This window comes from Sardina pilchardus, chromosome 11, assembly GCF_963854185.1.
Source record: "Sardina pilchardus chromosome 11, fSarPil1.1, whole genome shotgun sequence".
Classification (NCBI taxonomy): Eukaryota; Metazoa; Chordata; class Actinopteri; order Clupeiformes; family Clupeidae; genus Sardina; species Sardina pilchardus.
In genome coordinates, this window is record NC_085004.1 from 12,819,099 (window position 1) to 12,838,595 (window position 19,497).

Sequence of the window (19,497 nt, forward strand, 5' to 3'; positions counted from 1 at the left end):
GTTCCAGGCATGCTTCAATTGGCTGACACAGGTTGCTCCCATAGGACGAGGATGCAGCATAAATCTAAATCTGTCTGTGGAATTCCTCTCTCGCGCTGGAGGACCTGAATGATGGAACCCATCTGCTACTTCTGCCTTTCATACGTCCGCCACCGTCAGTGCCCCTCGGCAAATTCAGCTTTGTGGAACACAATATGGATCCTTGTTGTGTAAAAACACAAACAAAAACAAATAAAACATGCCAAAACAGTCATACTGAGTATGTTTGTAGAAATAATGACAGGCATTATGCAGACATGAGCCACTTTAACTCTATATTCCAAAATCAGAAGTGAGAGTTTCTTGCCCTTGCTCGGAGTCCCGTCTGGCAGACTACTGCTTGCTGTCATGGACATCGCATGTGGCTCTGCAGATCTGAAATTCCTCTCTACTCCTTGAGATTCCCTCTCAGTGGGCTCCTCACAGACACGACAGAGTCCTGTCATTCTTCAAAGGTCTGGTCGTCTGTGCATGCAAGCGTGCGTGTGTGTCTGTGTGTGTGTGTGTGTGTGTGTGTGTGTGTGTGTGCGTGTGTGTCTTACCCACTATGTCCTCGTAGGCGTTTTCCTCCTGCGGGCTCTTGGAGCTGGTGCGCGTGGGCGTGCCCGTGGAGGCCGTGCCGTTCTCGGTGGGCGAGGACGGGTAGGAGGAGGGCAGGCTGGCGGCGTCCTCGGACTCGCACGACTCCCTGAGGACGACACGCGCGACGGTGAGCGGGACACAGGAAAAAAAGACGTGTAGAGCTGTCTTAAAGTGACCATGGGAACAGCAGTGTACTACACAACATACAGTACCACAGAAGAGAGAATTGTACAGCCACAGTAAAGAGACAATGGGAAACAGCAGTGTGAGACACAAAACACCATAGAAAATAGACGTCTAGAGCCGTAGTAAAGTGACCATGGGACACAGCAGTGTACTACACAACATACTACAGAAGAGAAACGTGTAGCGCCACAGTAAAGTGACCATGGGACACAGCAGTGTACTACACAACATACTACAGAAGAGAAACGTGTAGCGCCACAGTAAAGTGACCATGGGACACAGCAGTGTACTACACAACATACTACAGAAGAGAAACGTGTAGCGCCACAGTAAAGTGACCATGGGACACAGCAGTGTACTACACAACATACCACGGGCCTCACAGGGGAGCTACACCAGGCGTGTAACTGAAGCGTTCCGTTGGCGACGCGTATGCTGCAGCAGTTAATAATCACTATGATCAATGGAAGTAGCTACACCAGACGCGTTAGTAGGGCGTACTAAAAAAAAAATAGACCAGTCTTCTAAAATGGATTTTACGCGTTGCGAACGGAACGCTTCGGTTACGCGCCCGGTGAAGCTCACCCGGTCACGCTGCTGGACACGTGCTCAGACACACAAGGAGCGGTCCAGTTGGGTCCACTCACTCACTCACACACACACACACACACACACACACACGCCATCCCCACTGCCCATTCCCCTGCAATCAGGAGGACCACCTGAGCAGATAAAAGGCGGGCAACCCCACACACACACACATACACAGACACACACATGTGCAGACAAACACACACACACACACACACACACAACACACACCAGCCCTCTCTCTGAGGCAACACATTTCAATGAGGACTCTGATGAGGGGGAAGAGACAGACACAATGTGGACACGAACAAATGCCATAGCAACCCAATTGGGTTGACGGCAACATGTGCTCTGATTGGCCCACGGTTTCCTGTTTATTTCCCCCTGAACAAAACATGGCTGGTCCGGCATCTGGCCGTGGGTGTGTGTGTTGTGTTGTGGTGTGTGTGAGTGTGTGTGTGTGTGTGTGTGTGTGTGTGTATGTGTGTGTGTGCTTTTGTGTGTATGAGTGTGTTTGTGCTTTGTTTGTGTGAGTGTGTGTGTACTGTATGTGTATGTGTGTGTACTGTACAGTGTGTGTGTGTGTGTGTGTGTGTGTGTGTATGCGTGTGCGTCAGAGGCATCTCCCATATTAGCGCTGTGATATCATAGCCTGGTTCTGACTCCGCCCGTGGCTTCCAAACAGTGGAGTCCACACTGGCCACAGGAATGTTAAACATGGACATGAGGCTCCGAGGACATTAAAGGATAGGATCCTCTGGCCGCTCTCCACGGCCAGACGTCGGCCCAAACAAGCGCCTCTCCCAGGCACATCTAAACAGGCCACGAGAGCCGTAAACAAACCCCCGGGAGTCACCCTGGATGCCATGGGAACGCAAGGGTACAGAGGCACCAAGCGCGTTGCCACGGAGACCTACGGGACGAGCATCCAGCTGGTCCACCGTTAGCGGGCCTCTCCGCCGGCGGGCGCCTATCTGATGATCTTCTCGGAGGATTCGAGTTAGCGTACAGCAAAGTCATCAGAGCTGCAGCCAGAGCTCTCTCTGTCTCTCTCTCTCTCTCTCCCTCTCTCTCTCTCTCTCTGTATCTCTCTCTCTCTCTCTTCTCGCTCTCTCTCAGTGGATGCCTGCTCAGATCGTGGCCCAACTTGGAGCTGTGTGAGAGGTGTGTGAGCCAATGCTTTGGACATCAAGGAGCCATGCTTCATGTTTTTGAGCCGGTCTATATTTAATGTGGCGTTTCATCACCTCCTACTGTACTGAGCAGAGATCTGTGGCGAATCTCCCCTGTCTCACTGACCAGAGCATGGCAACCCGCCACGGACAAATTAATTAAAGATGCCCACATGCTTACAACCCAAGCAAATCCGGGTAAGCAGCAGAGAACGTTGGAAATTGGAGTACATCTCGTTTCAGTGGAACAAATCCAGTCCGTATTCCTATCAAATGCATCAGATCCGTTGAGGCTATACAACCAGAAACATGTTGTAATGACATGATATCCCTAATTGGATGCCAGAAGCACAATTATTTAATATGGGAAAACACGGAGTCCTTGGGAAAATGAAAATCAGACGGGACGCTGGTCCCTGCACACTATCAAGCGCTAAACAAAGGGCAGACTGAGTGGAACCCAATCACTTAGTAACATTAGAGTCTGTGAAATCAGCAGAGCCAATCTACTGTACGTTGCCCCCGCAGCCCGAGACACAAAAGCCAATAACTCAATCGCTGCAACAACATCAACAAAGCGAATGCTTCGCCTGTGATCCTGACCCGGGACAGCATTCTCACAACATGTCTCAGATGCTTCCACGTCCAACACAAATAAATGGTTGGACATTCCGAGAGAGCGCTCTCTCTCTCTTTTGCTCTCTCGCTCTCTCTCTCCCTCTCTCTGAAGGGAGCTAAACAAATGGATTCTCTGTGTTCTTACTGTTAAAAACTAGACTTTGCTCTGTCATCCCGCAAGATAAATGTATTTGACTTGGGACATGTGCTTTTAACCCTACATGGAACTTTGGAAAAGATCAACAATGCTGATACTGTATGTTCTCATACATAAAAACTGGACAAAATTCTACCATTAACTCATAAAGACAAAGTACTGCGTGAAACCAGACACATCACCCACACCATTGGCAACAGACTAGGTATGGAGCCATTTTCCCTCACCTGTCCTGGGTCTTCTTAGAGGAGCCTCGGTCAGTCTTGGGGTTGCGTGAGAGGGAGGGGGCAGGGGTGGAGGGCAGCGGTGGTGGCGACTCGCACGTGGGAGGTAGTCCGTTGCTGGGGGTCGCGCCCTTATGGTTGCGGTTGGCGTCGTACTCGAAGGTGCGTCTGGGTTTGGGCAGAGGGTTGACCGGCGTGCCGCCGGGACTGGCCGCCGGAGGCTCGGGGCTCTCGGAGCGGGCCGAGCACATGCTGAAGCGCTGCCGGAGCTTGGAGAGCCGGTCGGACGCCGGCGCCAGGTCCGGCTCGGTGGCGATGGAGCAGATGCTGCTCCGCTTGCTGCCGCAGGCGCTGTCCAGGTCCTCCAGCCCGCCGATGGTGAACGCCTTGTGCCGGCCCTTGTCCAGGCCGTAGGAGTTGCTGAGATACTGGGGCGGAGACGGCGTGGGACTGTCCTTCAGCGCCTGCTCGATCTTCTGTATCCGGTTGAGGACGGCCGAGGTCTCCTTGCGCGCCGTCAAGGAGCGCAGGAAGACGGCGGACCCTTCGGTCTTGGCCGACTTCTTCTGGAAGCGTCCCACGGACTCCCTGTCGGACGCTAGCGCCTCGTCCTCCTCCGTCTCGGGGTAGGAGCACTCGGAGAAGGCCGTGCTCATCCTGCGGCCGCCCTTGAAGTCGAAGCTCTTCTCGCTGCAGGGCGACGGGGGGAGACCGTCCCCACCGCCGCCGGGCCTCTTGTCCAGGCACAGGCTCATCCTAGGAAGAGACACGCGCCGGCACTCCCATTCCGAGATCTTCTTGCGGATGGTGGCGGAGCAGGGGCCGGCGCCGGTGCGGCTGAGCGAGAGGGTGCGCTTGTGGCCGTTGTTGGCCGCCGCCGCCGCCGAGAAGGAGCTGGACGAGCTGGGCCCCAGCGAGAGCGTGCTCCAGCTCAGAGGCCCCGCGGTCAGACCCTCCCTGGACTGGTCAGCCTCCTGCTCCTGCGGCTGCTCCTGCTGGTTCTCTTTCTGCTCCTGGCTGCGTGCGTCGTCTCCCGGCGGGGTGGGCTTGAAGATGGACAGCCGCTTGTCCAGGCAGCTGATGCTCCTGGCCTTGATGAGGCGGCTCTGGGACTCGAAGTCGGCGGAGAGCGAGAGGCCCGGGCGCAGGCTGGCGCTCTTCTTCTCGCGCCAGTTGCGCAGGCTCAGGTGCTTGCAGTTGCCCCTGGCGTACCGGGACAGCGGCGCCGAGTCCTCGCCGTCGTTGAGGGAGGCGCGGCACGAGCCCTTGCCGGACGAGAGGAGGGGCGGAGGGGAAACGGACTGGCACCTGAAACGAGAGCGCAAGACAAGGACATGAGAAAAAAAAAGAATAGAACTACACTCCCACGAGGCGGTTCGGATTGCTGCTGTGGAATTCTTTCCCAAGGAAAAACGGTCAGCCGGACCATTAAACACCATGAAAGAGCTGAAGGAAAAAAAACAAAACAAAAACACCTCCCTGATTCCCATCAACGGAACAGTGAGAGAAATTAGGCAAGGAATGCCCGTGGTTAGCTCAGGTGTATACTCAAGCCTGCCAGCAGATAAATCAATGTACTCACTCAGACGTGAAATGAAAAGTTCCTCCTCGCCGAAGAGGAAGGAAGGCGAAAAACTTCAAAACAAGGATAGATCTTTCCCATTATCAGTACCAGCAACACTGACCACACATGTAAAACACTCAATGGAAAGTACCAGGGGAATCTGACATAACTTTGGCAGCATAAAAGCCAACTCTCCGCCAAAGCAAACACAAAATGCTCAGTAAAAATGCATGTGTGGATTTTTCCACATAATTAAAGTGATTTGGGCAGAATTTATGTGGACCCCACACGCAAAAGCCCTGGGAAAGCCTTGGCTCGGGGAGATGGAGGAGCTCCTACCTTCAGCAGTCCTCTGAGACAGCGTCGGCGGGCCGGGACTCTTGTCTCGGCTCACGGTCCATCACACTGAGCACACTGTCCGTCCCCTAATTACCCACAGCCCTGGGTCACACCTCACACTAATCCTGCTCAATCACTGCGCCGGAGACTCGTAGTGGAGAGAAAGAGAGAGAGAGAGAAGGAGAGAGAGAGAGGCTCCACTGACCTCATTCTCAGATTCCTCACACACTCACACTCACACACACACACACACACACGAGGAGACAGAAACTTTCCCAATCTATTCAAAATAACCTGAGTGCAGCAGATTCCAGGAACTGTGACTGGACTTGGCCCCTGCCTGGGAGAGAATGAAGCAGAGACAGAGAGAGAGAGAGAGAAGAGAGAGAGAGGGAGAGAGGGAGAGAGAGAGAGAGAGAAGAGAGAGAGAGAGGGAGAGAGAGAGAGAAAGAGAGAGATCTGATGTCACGGCAGCAGTGGCGGAGGCAGCAGGAATAACGAGTGCAGGTTGGGAGGAGGCCAGGCTAGTGTTCCAGGATGCAGGTTGGGGCAGATCGCCTCACACCCCACCAGGTGAGGGTGGGGCCGGGACACACAGCACCTGGATCCCCACAGGTCCCTCCTCGGGCTAACTTAGTTTAGTTTAAAGAGCCACAGTCCGCAGACAACCACTTACTTCAACTCAACACCTCCAAGCATCAGAGTCAGACTATCGTCAACTGCATTGTGTCTGATTTCGCACCCACAGGCTGAGTCACTGGCTGCAGTCGTGTGATAAACGTAAAAGTAAAAGTGTCCTAAGGGTCATTATGAGGGATGGCTGATAATTCCTAGATTATAGGAATTGCAGACTATTGTGGAGTATTTAAACAAATAAAGAAACACTGAAAGCAGACACAGTGGCAATTTCCATTCAGTTCAGCTCCTCCCAATGACTCCTGAATTGAATCATATCAAGTCAGTGCCTAATGACCAAGCATTTTCCCTGTGCACTTTCGTTTGGAAGGGCCAGCGAATTTTGTCACTCTATTTACTAAAGGAGCAACCACGTAACACATTAACCAAACAGACACACACACACCCATGTAAAAATTCCACAATGGCCAAAACCAGACCGGCATCAATGAAAGTAACAGACAGGGAAATTGTTCACTTACAACTACACACACAATGAACCAAATGAACCACCTCCATTAAAAATGTGTTCAGGGGACTTTTGTAAGGGCCTGAGTAGTGGCACAGGCAAGGCTCCCAGAAGGAATTCAGTGAATGAAGCGAACCAATGCCATCCATCATAAAAGCCCACGAGGAGGCCGGTGGGATGTTTTAACAAGCCCGGTGTCTGACCAGGCGACCTACCGGCTACAGCTGCACTCTTTCCTGGAGAAATATCCCGACTCATTAAGGGGTCAGAGCCAGTCCTTGGAGTCCAACATACCTATTCCGCTTTACGACTCTTCCATCAAGCACAGGGCCGTTTCAGGAGTTTCAGGCATTATGAACAAGGCATTTCCAAAGGGTTACAACGAGGGCTGCTGACCTGTTCGAAAACATATTTCCATCACTTTCTCTGAGCCCTACCTCGGCCCAAGGTCAGCCCAGGGTCACCCAGTCCGAGTCAGGCTATGTATTGTAAAAGGTAATAATGTAAAAACGAAAACACATGTAATGCAAGTCTCGCTACACATAAACCAGAGCACTCTGGCTCCTTACATGGAGTTTGGAAACTGATTTGATCTGTTTCTTTTTCCTTTTTTATTTGCAAATCACCATGTTGAGACTAGACCAACTTCTGTCAAGCAAGCTAAATTTCACACCATACCGAAAAAAACGGGTCGTTAACTTTGACCAAAATGACCTAAAATGAAGTTTAAAAAATGATGCCTTTAACAATATTTAGACACGTATTAAACATTCTGTAATCCTATGAACAAACAATTACAAATTAAGATCCCATTACTGGAAATGTACTTTAAATGGCTTCTCAACTCCATCCAAGTCTTCCATCTGAGCTCAACCCGATCCACCCATTCCCCATTTATAGCTGCGTTTAAACGCAATCAGCTATGGAATAACAGAGTGTGGTCAAAAATGTGCCTGTGACATCCGTTCCAGCTCTATGAACGCTCACTAGCCCCTTTAAGATTCTCCACTCAGGGACCAGACCTCTCTCTCTCTCTCTTCCTCTCGCTCTCTTTCTCTCTCTCCCTGGCGGTGGTGTTGGTGGTGTGTGTGTGTGTGTGTGTGTGTGTGTGTGTGTGTGTGTGTGTGTGTGTGTGTGTGTGTGTTGGGGCTTGGCCAGTGGGCTGAGGAGGGTCTATGGCAGCCATACGCTGTGGCCAGAGACAACAAGCCAAGTGCTGGAGCAGGGGCAGACACTCCACTGCCCAGGCCACACATGGACTGAGCTGGACCGAACTGGACTGAGCTGAGCTGAGCTGAGCTGAGCTGAGCTGAGCTGAGCTGTGCTGTGCTGCTGGCTGGCAGAAGTGGACGAACACCCACCAGATCTGGCAGCACCGCTCCGAGTCTGACCACAGGCTGTTTCCTGCTCCCTCAGTAGCCGGTGAGAGAAGATCGACAGGATTCCATTAAAAACACATCAAAGCAGAAACACACGGCGCGCACAGACACACACACACATACACACACACACACACATAGGCCAATGAGTGCACCTTGGCCTTCTCTCTCGGAATCAAAGACGAAGTCTTTTTTCTCATTCCGCCCCCTCCTGCTCCAAAAAAAAAGCTGAAGGTGTTTCAGCCTTCAGCCCCAGTGGTGAATCATGCTTCCTGTAGTTATTATCTTTTCTATTATGAGAAGCTTGCCTCAGAACGCTCGGCGTTTTAGAATCCTCTCTCCGTAAGAATGCGTCCCCTCAGCAGAGCTGACCGCCAGCGCAGGCTGTGATTTAGAGTCCACGCTGGGGTGTATTCTTATCCGCCAGACACAGCCCTGTGGGAGGATGGGTGTCGACGCTAGCGTCGTCTCCCGCTCACTGGACTGCGCGCATGGACATTCAAAAAGTCATAACTGCCTTATCGTATAATTTGCGATCGGCGATAATCAAGGAAATGTATTCTATAAAGTGTTTGGGGAACATTCCTCTCTTTAGAGGAGTCGTGGTGATATTTTAGTCCACTACATCAGATTTCTTCCTGTAACTGTGCTTTTTGTATTTACACCAACTGTCATGGCACTGCTGGGAAGCACGTCCTGAAATCAGATTCCGAATAAATATTGAGTCGAACTTCAAAGGAGGCATCAGCATGATCTACGGGGTGCCAAGCCGCTGCTGCCAAGGCTCCGGACGAGACGCCCATGACTGACTCAACGACACGAGACTTAGTCGGAAAGGAGTGGACCGCTCAGGAAACCGAGGGCCACTTAACGCGGGAAGTTCACGTTGATCCACCACATCGCTGACTCACGGCCATAAAGCCTATCACCACTAAGGATCAACCTGGCAGGGCCATGATAAGATACGCTACAGTAATTGCCATGCCAGGAGTCTGTCTGACGGAACAGTCATAGCTCGCTGGGGAGATATTAAAAACAGCACGAGTTTCAGCTCTGGCTCTTGTGTTCTGCTATGAGGCAAACGCTGTCAGAGGCCAAAATGTATTTCAGCGGTGGCCGCTGCAGACATTTCTCTCCCTGCGATGGCTAGTTTAGAGGAGGGCGACTCGTAGGAGACGGAGACAGTGTGTATGAAGCGAACGAGGGATGACAAATGACAGAGGAAGACAGGAGTGTGTTTCCAGAGCTTTCATTACACAGCTCCAGTTTTGTCCCTGCGTCTGCAGCAGGAAAATGTCAGCTCTCAACATGTTAACTCAAACAAGCCTGGGCTGAGAGGGGAGTTTATGTTTGAATGGGGCCCCTTTTTCAGAAGAGCAGCTTTTATGAAACCCTGATGATTTCACCCGATCCCTCCTTTGTGAAAACATAAAAACGGTGGATTAAGACAGCTTAACGTACTACCAAATACATGGATTCGGATCAAATAAACAAATTGATTGGATTCAGTCAGTTACTTTTTCTCGCTAGACAGCTACATGTTTTAACAGTCCCTCTCTTTCTCTCCTCTCCCCCTCTCTCCCTTCCTTTCTCTCTCCCTCTCCTCTCTCCCTCTCTCTCTCTCATTGAGCGAGGATCTGGGGCAGATCACTCACCTGTCGGGGATCTCCTGGGCCTCCTTACCCACTCCTGTTCTGGGTGCGGCCTTGGTGCTCTTGTTGGCAGTCATCTTCACCTGACCGCCCACTCACCTGGCCAACAGACAGAACATCAAATAAGACAAACAGCCATCTACTAACTTTATGCCTCTAAAATCATACTGCTCTCTGTGTGTGTGTGTGTGTGTGTGGGTGTGTGTGTGTATGGAGGTGAATAGGTCACGACGTGTTTCATAGCTGAGGATTTCAAAACACACAAAAGTGGAGGAATTTGAGGCTGTTCACAGTCATACCGTGTATGAGCTATGGCATATCTGTACATATGGGCTATAGGCTTTTTACTGCGAGAAAATGTATTTATGTTTGAACTACAAATACTTTGCGTTCATTACAATCCAACTGAGGCAAAGTCTGCTGACATCCAAAACATGTCCTCAATGAAACGCGACCTTAATGAAGTCCAAATGAAAGGCCAAAATATATTTCACTGTAGTGACATTAAGATTAGTTGGAGTATTCTGGCCAATTTCTCAAGATCAATCACTGCTGAAAAAGCACACTCATGCACTGACGCGATGTCCAGAAAACAAGACGAATTCCAGTGGTTGCCAGAGAAACCGAGGAAATATTTTTGATCATTCAGCAAGGCTGCACAGAGATTTGCAATCATTAGCTGAAACACGGCTTTCAACATTTCATGGTCACTTCATGGCTTCACTGAGCCAAAACATTTATACATCTCAAACCATAAGATCCAGGCCATTAGTGAGGGCACTTAAAGCTGGCTCACAAATGGACTCAAATACGAAGAAAGGATCAAGGTTCTGGTTTGTCAAACACCAAATAGGGTGAGACATTGAGAAAGAAAGAAAGAAAGAAAGAAAGAAAGGCAGAATAAGAAAGTGATGCTGGAATAGGAGAGAGATAACAGTGGTAAGACTGGTATGGAGGGTGTAGTTTTCTTTTGTCAGTCTGTTTAAAGGAATCAGCAAAGATTTACAGTTAGGCTCAATCCTTTGGCTTGTTAAAAAATGATTATTTTCCCCATGCATTTATGCAATTTGGAGGGCTACAAAAGCAGCTACTTTTATTGCAGCCATTGGTTTTACAAGCTCCACAGGAGAGATGAGGTTTCTGTGCTTATGCCCTCCAGTACAGCTAGTCTCTGCTGTCTGCTCTGCTCAGGCCTGGCCCAAAAAATATAACACCAATAACACACACTTATCTCCACAAAACCACAGAGTTGTGCAACTTTGTTCTGTTTGCTTCAAGCTCAGATTTCCACATTTGGTGTCTAATTGTGTTTTCCAAAACAAGTCAAATGGGCTTTTCCTTTGATCCTGACAATCACTCTCTCTCTCTCTCTCTACGCCGTGGACTGCGGGCCAATCCTGAGCAGTCTTATGGGAGCGCGCTGCCGTTGACAGGAACATCCACTCCTCTGCTGGCAGCACATTCACAAACATGGCCCCGGCTCCCACAGACTCTATGCCAAGCAACTGGGCCATTTCCTCCCCTCAAACCAGAGGGCAAACTCATCTGTGAACAGAGGTGGGAAACCAGCAACGCAAAAAAAAAAAGAAAAACAGCTGCCTCCCCACCTCCCCGGCTCCTCTTTAAAGAGCTCTTCGGTTTATGGTGCGGTCAGTGTGAGATCTGATGGAACTGGAGCTGGAGGAGGGGGTATGTGGGGATGTGTGTGTGTGGGGGGTAGGGTCAGTTGGGGGTGGCCAGTGGTGCTTATTCACAGGAAGTTGTTGTCTGAAGTAGCGGGGCGAGCGGCGGTGGCGGCAGCGGCGGCGGCAGTGCAGGAGGCCGAGCTGCGATCTGTGAGCCGCGCGCAGCACAGCACAGCACAGCACAGGGCAGGCTGAGGGATGAGGGGATGAGGGGATGAGGGGAGAGACAGCATTCCTGCTGTCAGCCATTTCCTGCCTCGGAGGACTGCGCAGGACATGCATCTTCATCTCCAGCTGACGCGGAGCGCATGACCCGCTCAACAACCGTGCCACTGCAGACCTCTGGGACCAGGCACACTGGGCCCTCGCTCACACCTCCCCCAGTCTCTCCTGCTTTTCAACTCTCTCTCTCTCTCTCTTTCTCCTGTTCTCCCCCTTTCAACTCTCTATCTCTTTTTCTCCCAGTCACTCCTTCTTTTCAACTCTCTCTTTCTCCCAGTCTCCGGTTCTTTTGAATTCTTTAGACTCTTTCAATCAATCTCTTTCTGTCTCTTCCCCTCTTCCTCTTAATTAAATGCTCTTGAACATGTTTGACTCTGTGATTGGCCTCATTAACTCATCGCTGAAAAGCCAGCAGGGGAAAACAATACCAAAGTCACTAATAGAGACAGAGACAGAGAACTCCAACAGATATATGAGAGAGAATGGCACATAATGCTGAAGCTGAAGATATCTTTTTTTACTCTCTGACAACTGGTGCTTATGAATAGATGAAACATGTGAGAGAGCTGTGTTTTTCCCAACGCAGCCCAATATTTTCATTGAGCTGTTGAGGGACGCACAGCTGTGAAAATACTGTTCACCAACCTTGAAAAGATATTAGACCATTAAATCATTTCTACCACAACGCTTGGCAGGCACAGACATGAGTGCATTCAGAAACCTATAACGAGACGGAGGTTCTGTCTTACCAAAACATTACAGACACAATGATTCTCCAGTTTGGCTCTATGTGATCTTTGCAGTTTCACTACGACATAAAATGAGAAATCACTGCAATACCAATGGTGATGACAGGGGCCAGATCTTAATTGAAAACAAACTTTTCAATAGTGTGGACCATGCAAAACATTAACCATTACGACCATCAGACCAAAGGCAAGGCCCTTATGTCAGATGTATGTACCACTGAACATGACCATTCACTTTCTGTGTGGGAGATATCTGTCTACTGTATCCTGTGCGAATGAAGTCATGAGACACGTGAGAAAATGAAAATGTGTTTCAACACTGCCCGTTGGGCAACAGAAGCAGGTTAAAACTTGTGAGGAGAATCTAGAGGAACCTGCTACTGAGAATACTGACAACACACCAACAATGCAACTACCTGTCCTTAACGGTTCAGAAACACGCAGTGTGTGTGTGTGTGTGTGTGTGTGTGTGTGTGTGTGTGTGTGTGTGTGTGTGTGTGTGTGTGTGTGTGTGTGCGCTGTGTGTGTGTGCTGTTAGCTAACAACCTACTCCTTTCTCAAGAACGCTCAGTCTCCCTTAACTCTTCTGCTGCCACCTGAGCACGCTCAGTGTAAACGCATGACAGCCGTTCGGACGCCTGCCAAGCTCCTGCAACACCCGAGCGTGTGGGAACTAGGGAGAGCAGCAGCAGCTCGCCGATGACCCTCTGCCACGGCAGGAGTCTCCCGCGCAACCGCAAGGCCAAAGGCTGGGAGTGGGAGACCTCGGGGTAGAACCTAGCATTTCACACGCGGCCAGTGTATTTCCATGGTGTGTTTTTGAGAGTCTGAGCCCCTCAAAACAACCCCCTTGTTCTTATGTAGAATTACTTTCACAGGAGCTCCCAAAGGGCACATCACCCCGGGGTTAATGTTCAAACTGGCAAGGCATTTCACGAAACACCTCAGCACTATTCAAAGTGTAAGTGTTGACCAACATGGACTAGTCATATACCTTCACGGTATTTACATCTAGCTGAAGCATAATACAAGGAGGCACTTTCTACACTAGGAGTTTATTATAGTGTTATAAATAGCTCCATAAGGAAGTTTGAGGGAAACTGCTTAAACCCATACAATAGCAGACATTTGTAGGAATACAGAGGGCCAATCTTGCATTTCGACCAGATTAGGATCTACAACAGGAAGAGTCAGAGCTGCACCCATTTATACAGAAAACATCAGCACGAGTAAAATGGACCGTCAAATAACAACAGTCCAAACCTGTACAACAGACAGAAACTACAGACGTTTTAGATCGGAGATGATACCTCTGATATCATTTTTAAGTACTGGCCCTAGACTTTGTTTATACAACTTGTAGCCTATAAAACGGATTGCCATCCTCTCTCTAGGATGTCTGAGTGGTGTGTTTGTGACCCTTCTACTGACTTCTGTTTCTGACTTCACTTCTCAAAACCCAAACCTCCATGTAGTCAGTCATCATCATGAGCAAAGCACCGCCTACCACACAAGAGTAATTACTCAGACGAGTAAGTAAATCTGCACCTCTACACCGAGTACTATCACCAGAGTAAAAACTTACCGCGAGTTTTCCATTCTGTGACCCTCAAAAACAACAACATCCACTCTCTGCTGTGGTCAATACTCCTCAAGCAAAGCTGAATGACATGTAGGTCAATGCACGTGTCACTGTTTTCAACATCAAGGCTGGCGCCAGGCGCCATTTCATTGGTCAGTGTGAAATTCAACCAAATACTCGCAGTGTGCATGACTGAGCTTAACATAGTGTTTGTGTGTGTTTGTGTGTGTTTGTGTGTGTGTGTGTGTGTGTGTGTGTGTGTGTGTGTGTGTGTGTGTGTGTGTGTGTGTGTGTGTACGCCTGCACGATGCTGTCAAAAAAGCAGAGGGACTGAGGATAGGAGCCCTTTGTGCCTGTCGTCCTTGAGCAGGCAGTGGTTAAAAAGTAAGCCCTTTATCAGCCAGTCAAACACCCACTATCACACACACACACACACACACACACACACACACACACACACACACACACACACACACACACACACACACACACACACACACACACACACACACACACACACACACACACACACACACACACACACACTATCGCAGTGACTCCTCCGTGTGCGCGACACTCTGTGGAATGCACATGGGTCGTTGGCCTTGTCAGCCGTGACGTTCAAAGCGGCCCACGGACCAGCAGTCCACGAGACAGGAATGCACTAATATTTGTGCTGCCAATCAAACAGCAGAGTCAACACATACAGAAGACGTCTGAGAGAGGGTGGACGGACACTGGTGAAGGGCCACAAAGGAACCAGTGATGGAACGCACATGAATGTGCCATCCCAACAGCGCTGGACATCAACATGACTGGACGGAGTCGGTGATCGTACACAAGACAGCAGACGTCCCTTTTAGCAACTTCTTTAATGTGTCTATCTCTAGTATCAACATTACTAGACAGAGTTGGTGATCGCATACAAGACAGCAGAAGTCCCTTTAAGTAACTTCTTTAATGTTTCTATCTCTAGTATCAACATTACTAGACAGAGTTGGTTATTGCATACAAGACAGCAGAAGTCCCTTTAAGTAACTTCTTTAATGTTTCTATCTCTAGTTAGCCTGGCTAACGCCTCCCACTTCTCAAATGAGACGTGGTCTGGCAACCAGACGTTCATTTTCTCGTATTTGAAAAAATGCCCAGATCCGTTCATTGGGCGCCACGGATGTCTATCAAATGCGCATAGCTCACCCAACTCGTTCGTATGCAACGCTAAGGGCTGCCGTAAATCCTTTGGCGTCGAATGTAGACGCAAGAACGGAACGGAAATTTCTCGGATGTTCTGTGATTGGTTCGCCAACATCAGGCGAACATTTGGGCGTTAGTTTCCAGACTGGCTTAGCAGCGGGATTGAAATCACCGCGCAAGGCAGTATGGGAAAACCCAGGCTAATCTCTAGTATCAACATTACTAGACAGAGTTGGTGATTGCATACAAGACAGCAGAAGTCCCCCTCTACTTACTTCTTTAATGTTTCTATCTCTAGCATAAACATTACTAGACGGAGTCGGTGATCTTACACAAGACAGCAGAAGTCCCTTTTAGTAACTTCTTTAATGTGTCTATCTTTAGTATCAACATTACTAGACGGAGTTGGTGATCTTACACAAGACAGCAGAAGTCCCTTTTAGTAACTTCTTTAATGTTTCTATCTCTAGTATCAACATTATGGAGTTGGTGGTCGTACACAAGACAGCAGAAGTCCCCTTCTACTAGTGTCTTTAATGTTTCTATCTCTAGCATTCCCTTGCTATCTTTAGCGCTTCTTTTACGAGTGGACGAGACAGAGACAAAGAGGGAGTTCCAAAAATAGACAATGAGGACCTAATAGTGTTTTCCTGTCTGCTGCACCTCTCTGCCCCTGGCAAAAAAACACCGTCCACTTTCTGCTGAGACACTTCCTCCAAGGCTTTAAAAACTCCATGGAGTCTACTCACAGCCAGTAGATACAGACACTGTGAGAGAGACTGAGAGTCTGAGAGAAAGAGAGAAAGAAAGAAAGAGAGAGAGAATGAGAATGAGAGTGAGAGAGAGAGAGAGAGAGAGATCTGCACATTCTCAACTGTTTTCAAACATCATAACCTCAGAGTGAGCGAACAGAGCCATGTACTCACAAGGGACCATTTACACTTTTTAAGAGACATTTTGTCGTCCTCTTTTTTCCTCTCTTCTGTTCCATGTGGAACATACTGTAGCAGGAGAGCAAGCTTGCAAAGCCAGACAGGTCCGACATGAGCTTGCGTCAAGGGAATGTTTATTTCGCTAAAAATCCTCCTTTTCAAAATGCACAAAATCTGGATGAGAATGAAGAGGCATACCAGAGCTTTCCCGTCCCCTTGACCAAACCCCCCCCCCCCCTTCCTAATTTCATATGGTCCTCATAAAAGTTTCACTTCACAACACACACACACTGGACATATGGTGCGTGTACACACTGCCTGTCGTCATTGTCCAAGGATGTCATGTTTAGATTGAGGGGAAAGAACAAGCGGGGGAATGTCTCAGTTAACCTGAAAGATTTCTCAGAGGTTTGGACGTCCACCTGGATTCACCATCTGCTCCTAATTACCGGCTCATTGAAAATTCTGAACTCACACAATGCCCAGCCACGCACGAGCGCTCCAGCATCGTTCCGACACACAAGTGACAAAGGGCCTGTCATTTTTGTTCCTCTGACCCCTACAGCTGAGAGCCAAGTCTCTGGAGACTGGCTGTGTGTGTGTGTGTGTGTGTGTGTGTCTGTGTGTGTGTGTGTTTCTCTGTGCTGTGTGTGTCTCTGTGGTGTGTGGCGTGATTCTTTCTTCTGTGAGAGGAGGAGGTGAAGTGTTGCCCTGCTGAGTCCCCAGGCGCATGTTCAATGGTGTGCACGCGCACGCACACACACACACACACACACACATATACACACACACACACATATACACACACACACACACACACACACACACACACACACACACACACACACACACACACACACACACACACACACAAACACACACACATACATACACACTCACACTCACAAAAATACACTCACACACACTCACACTCACAGACACACACCTCATTTTTCACACAATGCTTAGCCTAGGCTGGCTGTGGCAGCTTAGAGCAGCAGCTGCACACTAACTCGATGTGTACCATGTCCGAGAGCCATAAAGATGACCAGTCCTGCCGGCTGGAAGCAACAGGCTACGTTCCCTCTCATTTCAAATCAGTCTCTGGACCACATACAGTTGCCGTTTCTTTGTTGGAATCATAACAAAACTAGAAAAGCACTCCAAGAACGCAGACCTCCGCCAAGCGAAAACATAAGCGTCTCCTGCTCAAAGGTCATTTTTGACCTTTCCTGAAAATCCATCCATAACTTTTTTTAGTTATCTTGGTAACAAACAGACAAACAAACAAACATAAAAGCAAACCCTGATGAAAACATAACCTCCTTGGCGGAGTCACTAACATCATCCTGATGTAAAGGTAGGGGCGTGGGGTTCTGATAGTGTGTGACTTACATAAGCACAGCTGGTGCAGGCATCTCCTTCTGCGCTCAACATTCCAAAGTCACACAGGGATAGGACACATCTTTCCACTGAGCCTCTGCAGCCATTTTTTATTTTATTGCATATATATCCAGCGCTTCAGGCCTGACGCACAGATGGAATCTTTTACGTGATGTGATATGGGACTCCAATCAAGATAGATAGTTAAGACGAAAGACACACAAAGAGTGTACAGGACAGGAAATAGGCTTCTGGGCGTGCTAAGACTCTTCAAGGTGCGCCTTGATACGCCAACGACAGAACACACAGAGAAGTGGTTTGCCCTCCAAAGTGCCCCTTATTATGTGACACACAAAGAATGCCATGCATCAACCCATGTGAATGCAGTCAAACACCGCCTTCAGAATTACACAGAGGGTTGTGTAAGTATTTTCACTGTTTGCTATGCATCAATCACAAGCCTATCCGCTGCACAGTGATGGAGAGTGCTGGTATCAACAATAGTCCCATCCATCACAAAGAGAGAAAGGAGCAGGAATCTATCGCTTTTAATACCATCCACCACAACAATGTCACTGCCTAAACTCATCCATTTCAAATCAGCAACCAATACAGGAGTGTCAGTCACAACGTTTGTCATCTGGGAAACAAATGGAGAGCCTGGCCTTAAGGGTAGACGTTGTTGTCGTCTGGCGAGAGCAATGATACACAGACAGGAAGTGACTAGCTGTCTGGCTGACCACAGTCCAGATTGTCACTCTGGAAAATCTGTGGGTTGAGAAACAGCTTGAGTTTCTTTCAAAGCAGCCACAAACTGCAACATATTTTGGTCAGCCTCTGTAAAACATGCACGGAATCCAGTGGACAGGACACAAATGGAACAGGAGACACCGGAGGACAGTGTGGCCTAGTCAGGTGGAACTCCAAAAAAACTGTCTTAAAGAAGGATGTAGGAAGGATCTCAGCCATAAATACCTTCAGTGCTGTTTGGTTTGGTTTACTTCCAGCAGGGTGTACCATACCACTACCCAAAACACTGATGCTACAAACATGATCAGAAATTAAATGAAGTAGGCTATGCCTAATGCCAAGGTGGCAGCATCCTGCATACTAGTGACTAACTGACTGATATTTTGGGACAATTGTGAATGGATGTGAAAATATCTTTGAATCCTGACCTCCCTATGAACATATATCAAAGTAAACACACAGAGAGGGGGTAGAAGACCACAGGGGAGCCAAAACTTAAAATAAAAGATGTATTGTCATGCAATGCTATGCTATGAGATGCATGACTCTGAACTAAAACATAGCAGTTCAGTGACATCTCAGCCTTCCTTATTACGCAAGAATAAGCCAGAAAACAGAAAGCCTGCCTTCCCATGCTTTGAGCTGACAATCCAAGCCAATGAGAAGGAGAGGTCATTGTTAGATCAGTACAATGGACAGTCTGTTCGGAAAGTTCAAGAAAAATCCTGCAGCTGCTTCGTCTTCTTATGAATTAATAGACAACACTTTTATACGTACCCACGCGGAAATGCCATTAATCATTACTCAACTATGTAGAAGTTTAGACTAAGTTCATTTGTAAACTCAACAACCTCTCCCTATAACTTCAAGTTAGTTCACTCACACCCTAAACGAAATTTCGCGCCGTTAATCGAGACATGATATTTGACACAGTGATTGTCATCCACCCTGTTCAAGTTTCAGGGGATAAAAACGTTTTTCGTGCTCTATAATTTACTTTAACAGTACTCATTCTCATGTCTGCGGTGTATATGAAATCCAAAGCTGTTCTGTGAATGGTATATGTGTGTGTGTTTTTTCAAACCATGTCGATCTCATTTCGATTGGATGTATCGATTTCTTTGATAGTGAGCATGCACTAACCAGCGGACAGCATACGTTTTTGATACATTTGTTTTGATTTCAACAACTTGACAAGAGAGCTGAATGACCAAATATGGCCCCTTACACGGCAATGTAATACTTTGTGTCGCTTTCCAAAGTTGCTTAACTTATTCAATGGCAACATCTGTCTTCACTGTTTAGAGTGTTATTTGGAGCACTAGGCTACACTACATGCGGCAAGTTTCTTTG

General features: G+C 48.5%; 1 protein-coding gene across 4 annotated transcripts in view; it reads right to left on the bottom strand.

The window, feature by feature from the left end:
• dennd2b (DENN domain containing 2B) overlaps positions 1–19,497 on the bottom strand; it is a 54,444-nt gene that overhangs the window by 28,858 nt on the left and 6,089 nt on the right. For 3 of the 4 annotated variants that reach the window (XM_062549466.1, XM_062549467.1, XM_062549465.1), the window contains exons 2-4: positions 9,651–9,746; positions 3,573–4,877; positions 582–727 (exon numbers count right to left, since the gene is read on the bottom strand). In XM_062549466.1, the coding sequence (XP_062405450.1) occupies positions 582–727; positions 3,573–4,877; positions 9,651–9,724 (1,525 nt within the window). In that variant the 5' untranslated portion in view covers positions 9,725–9,746. Of the gene's footprint in view, positions 1–581; positions 728–3,572; positions 4,878–9,650; positions 9,747–13,888; positions 13,937–19,497 lie in introns of those variants that run through there. The other variant, XM_062549468.1, reaches the window with a different exon arrangement.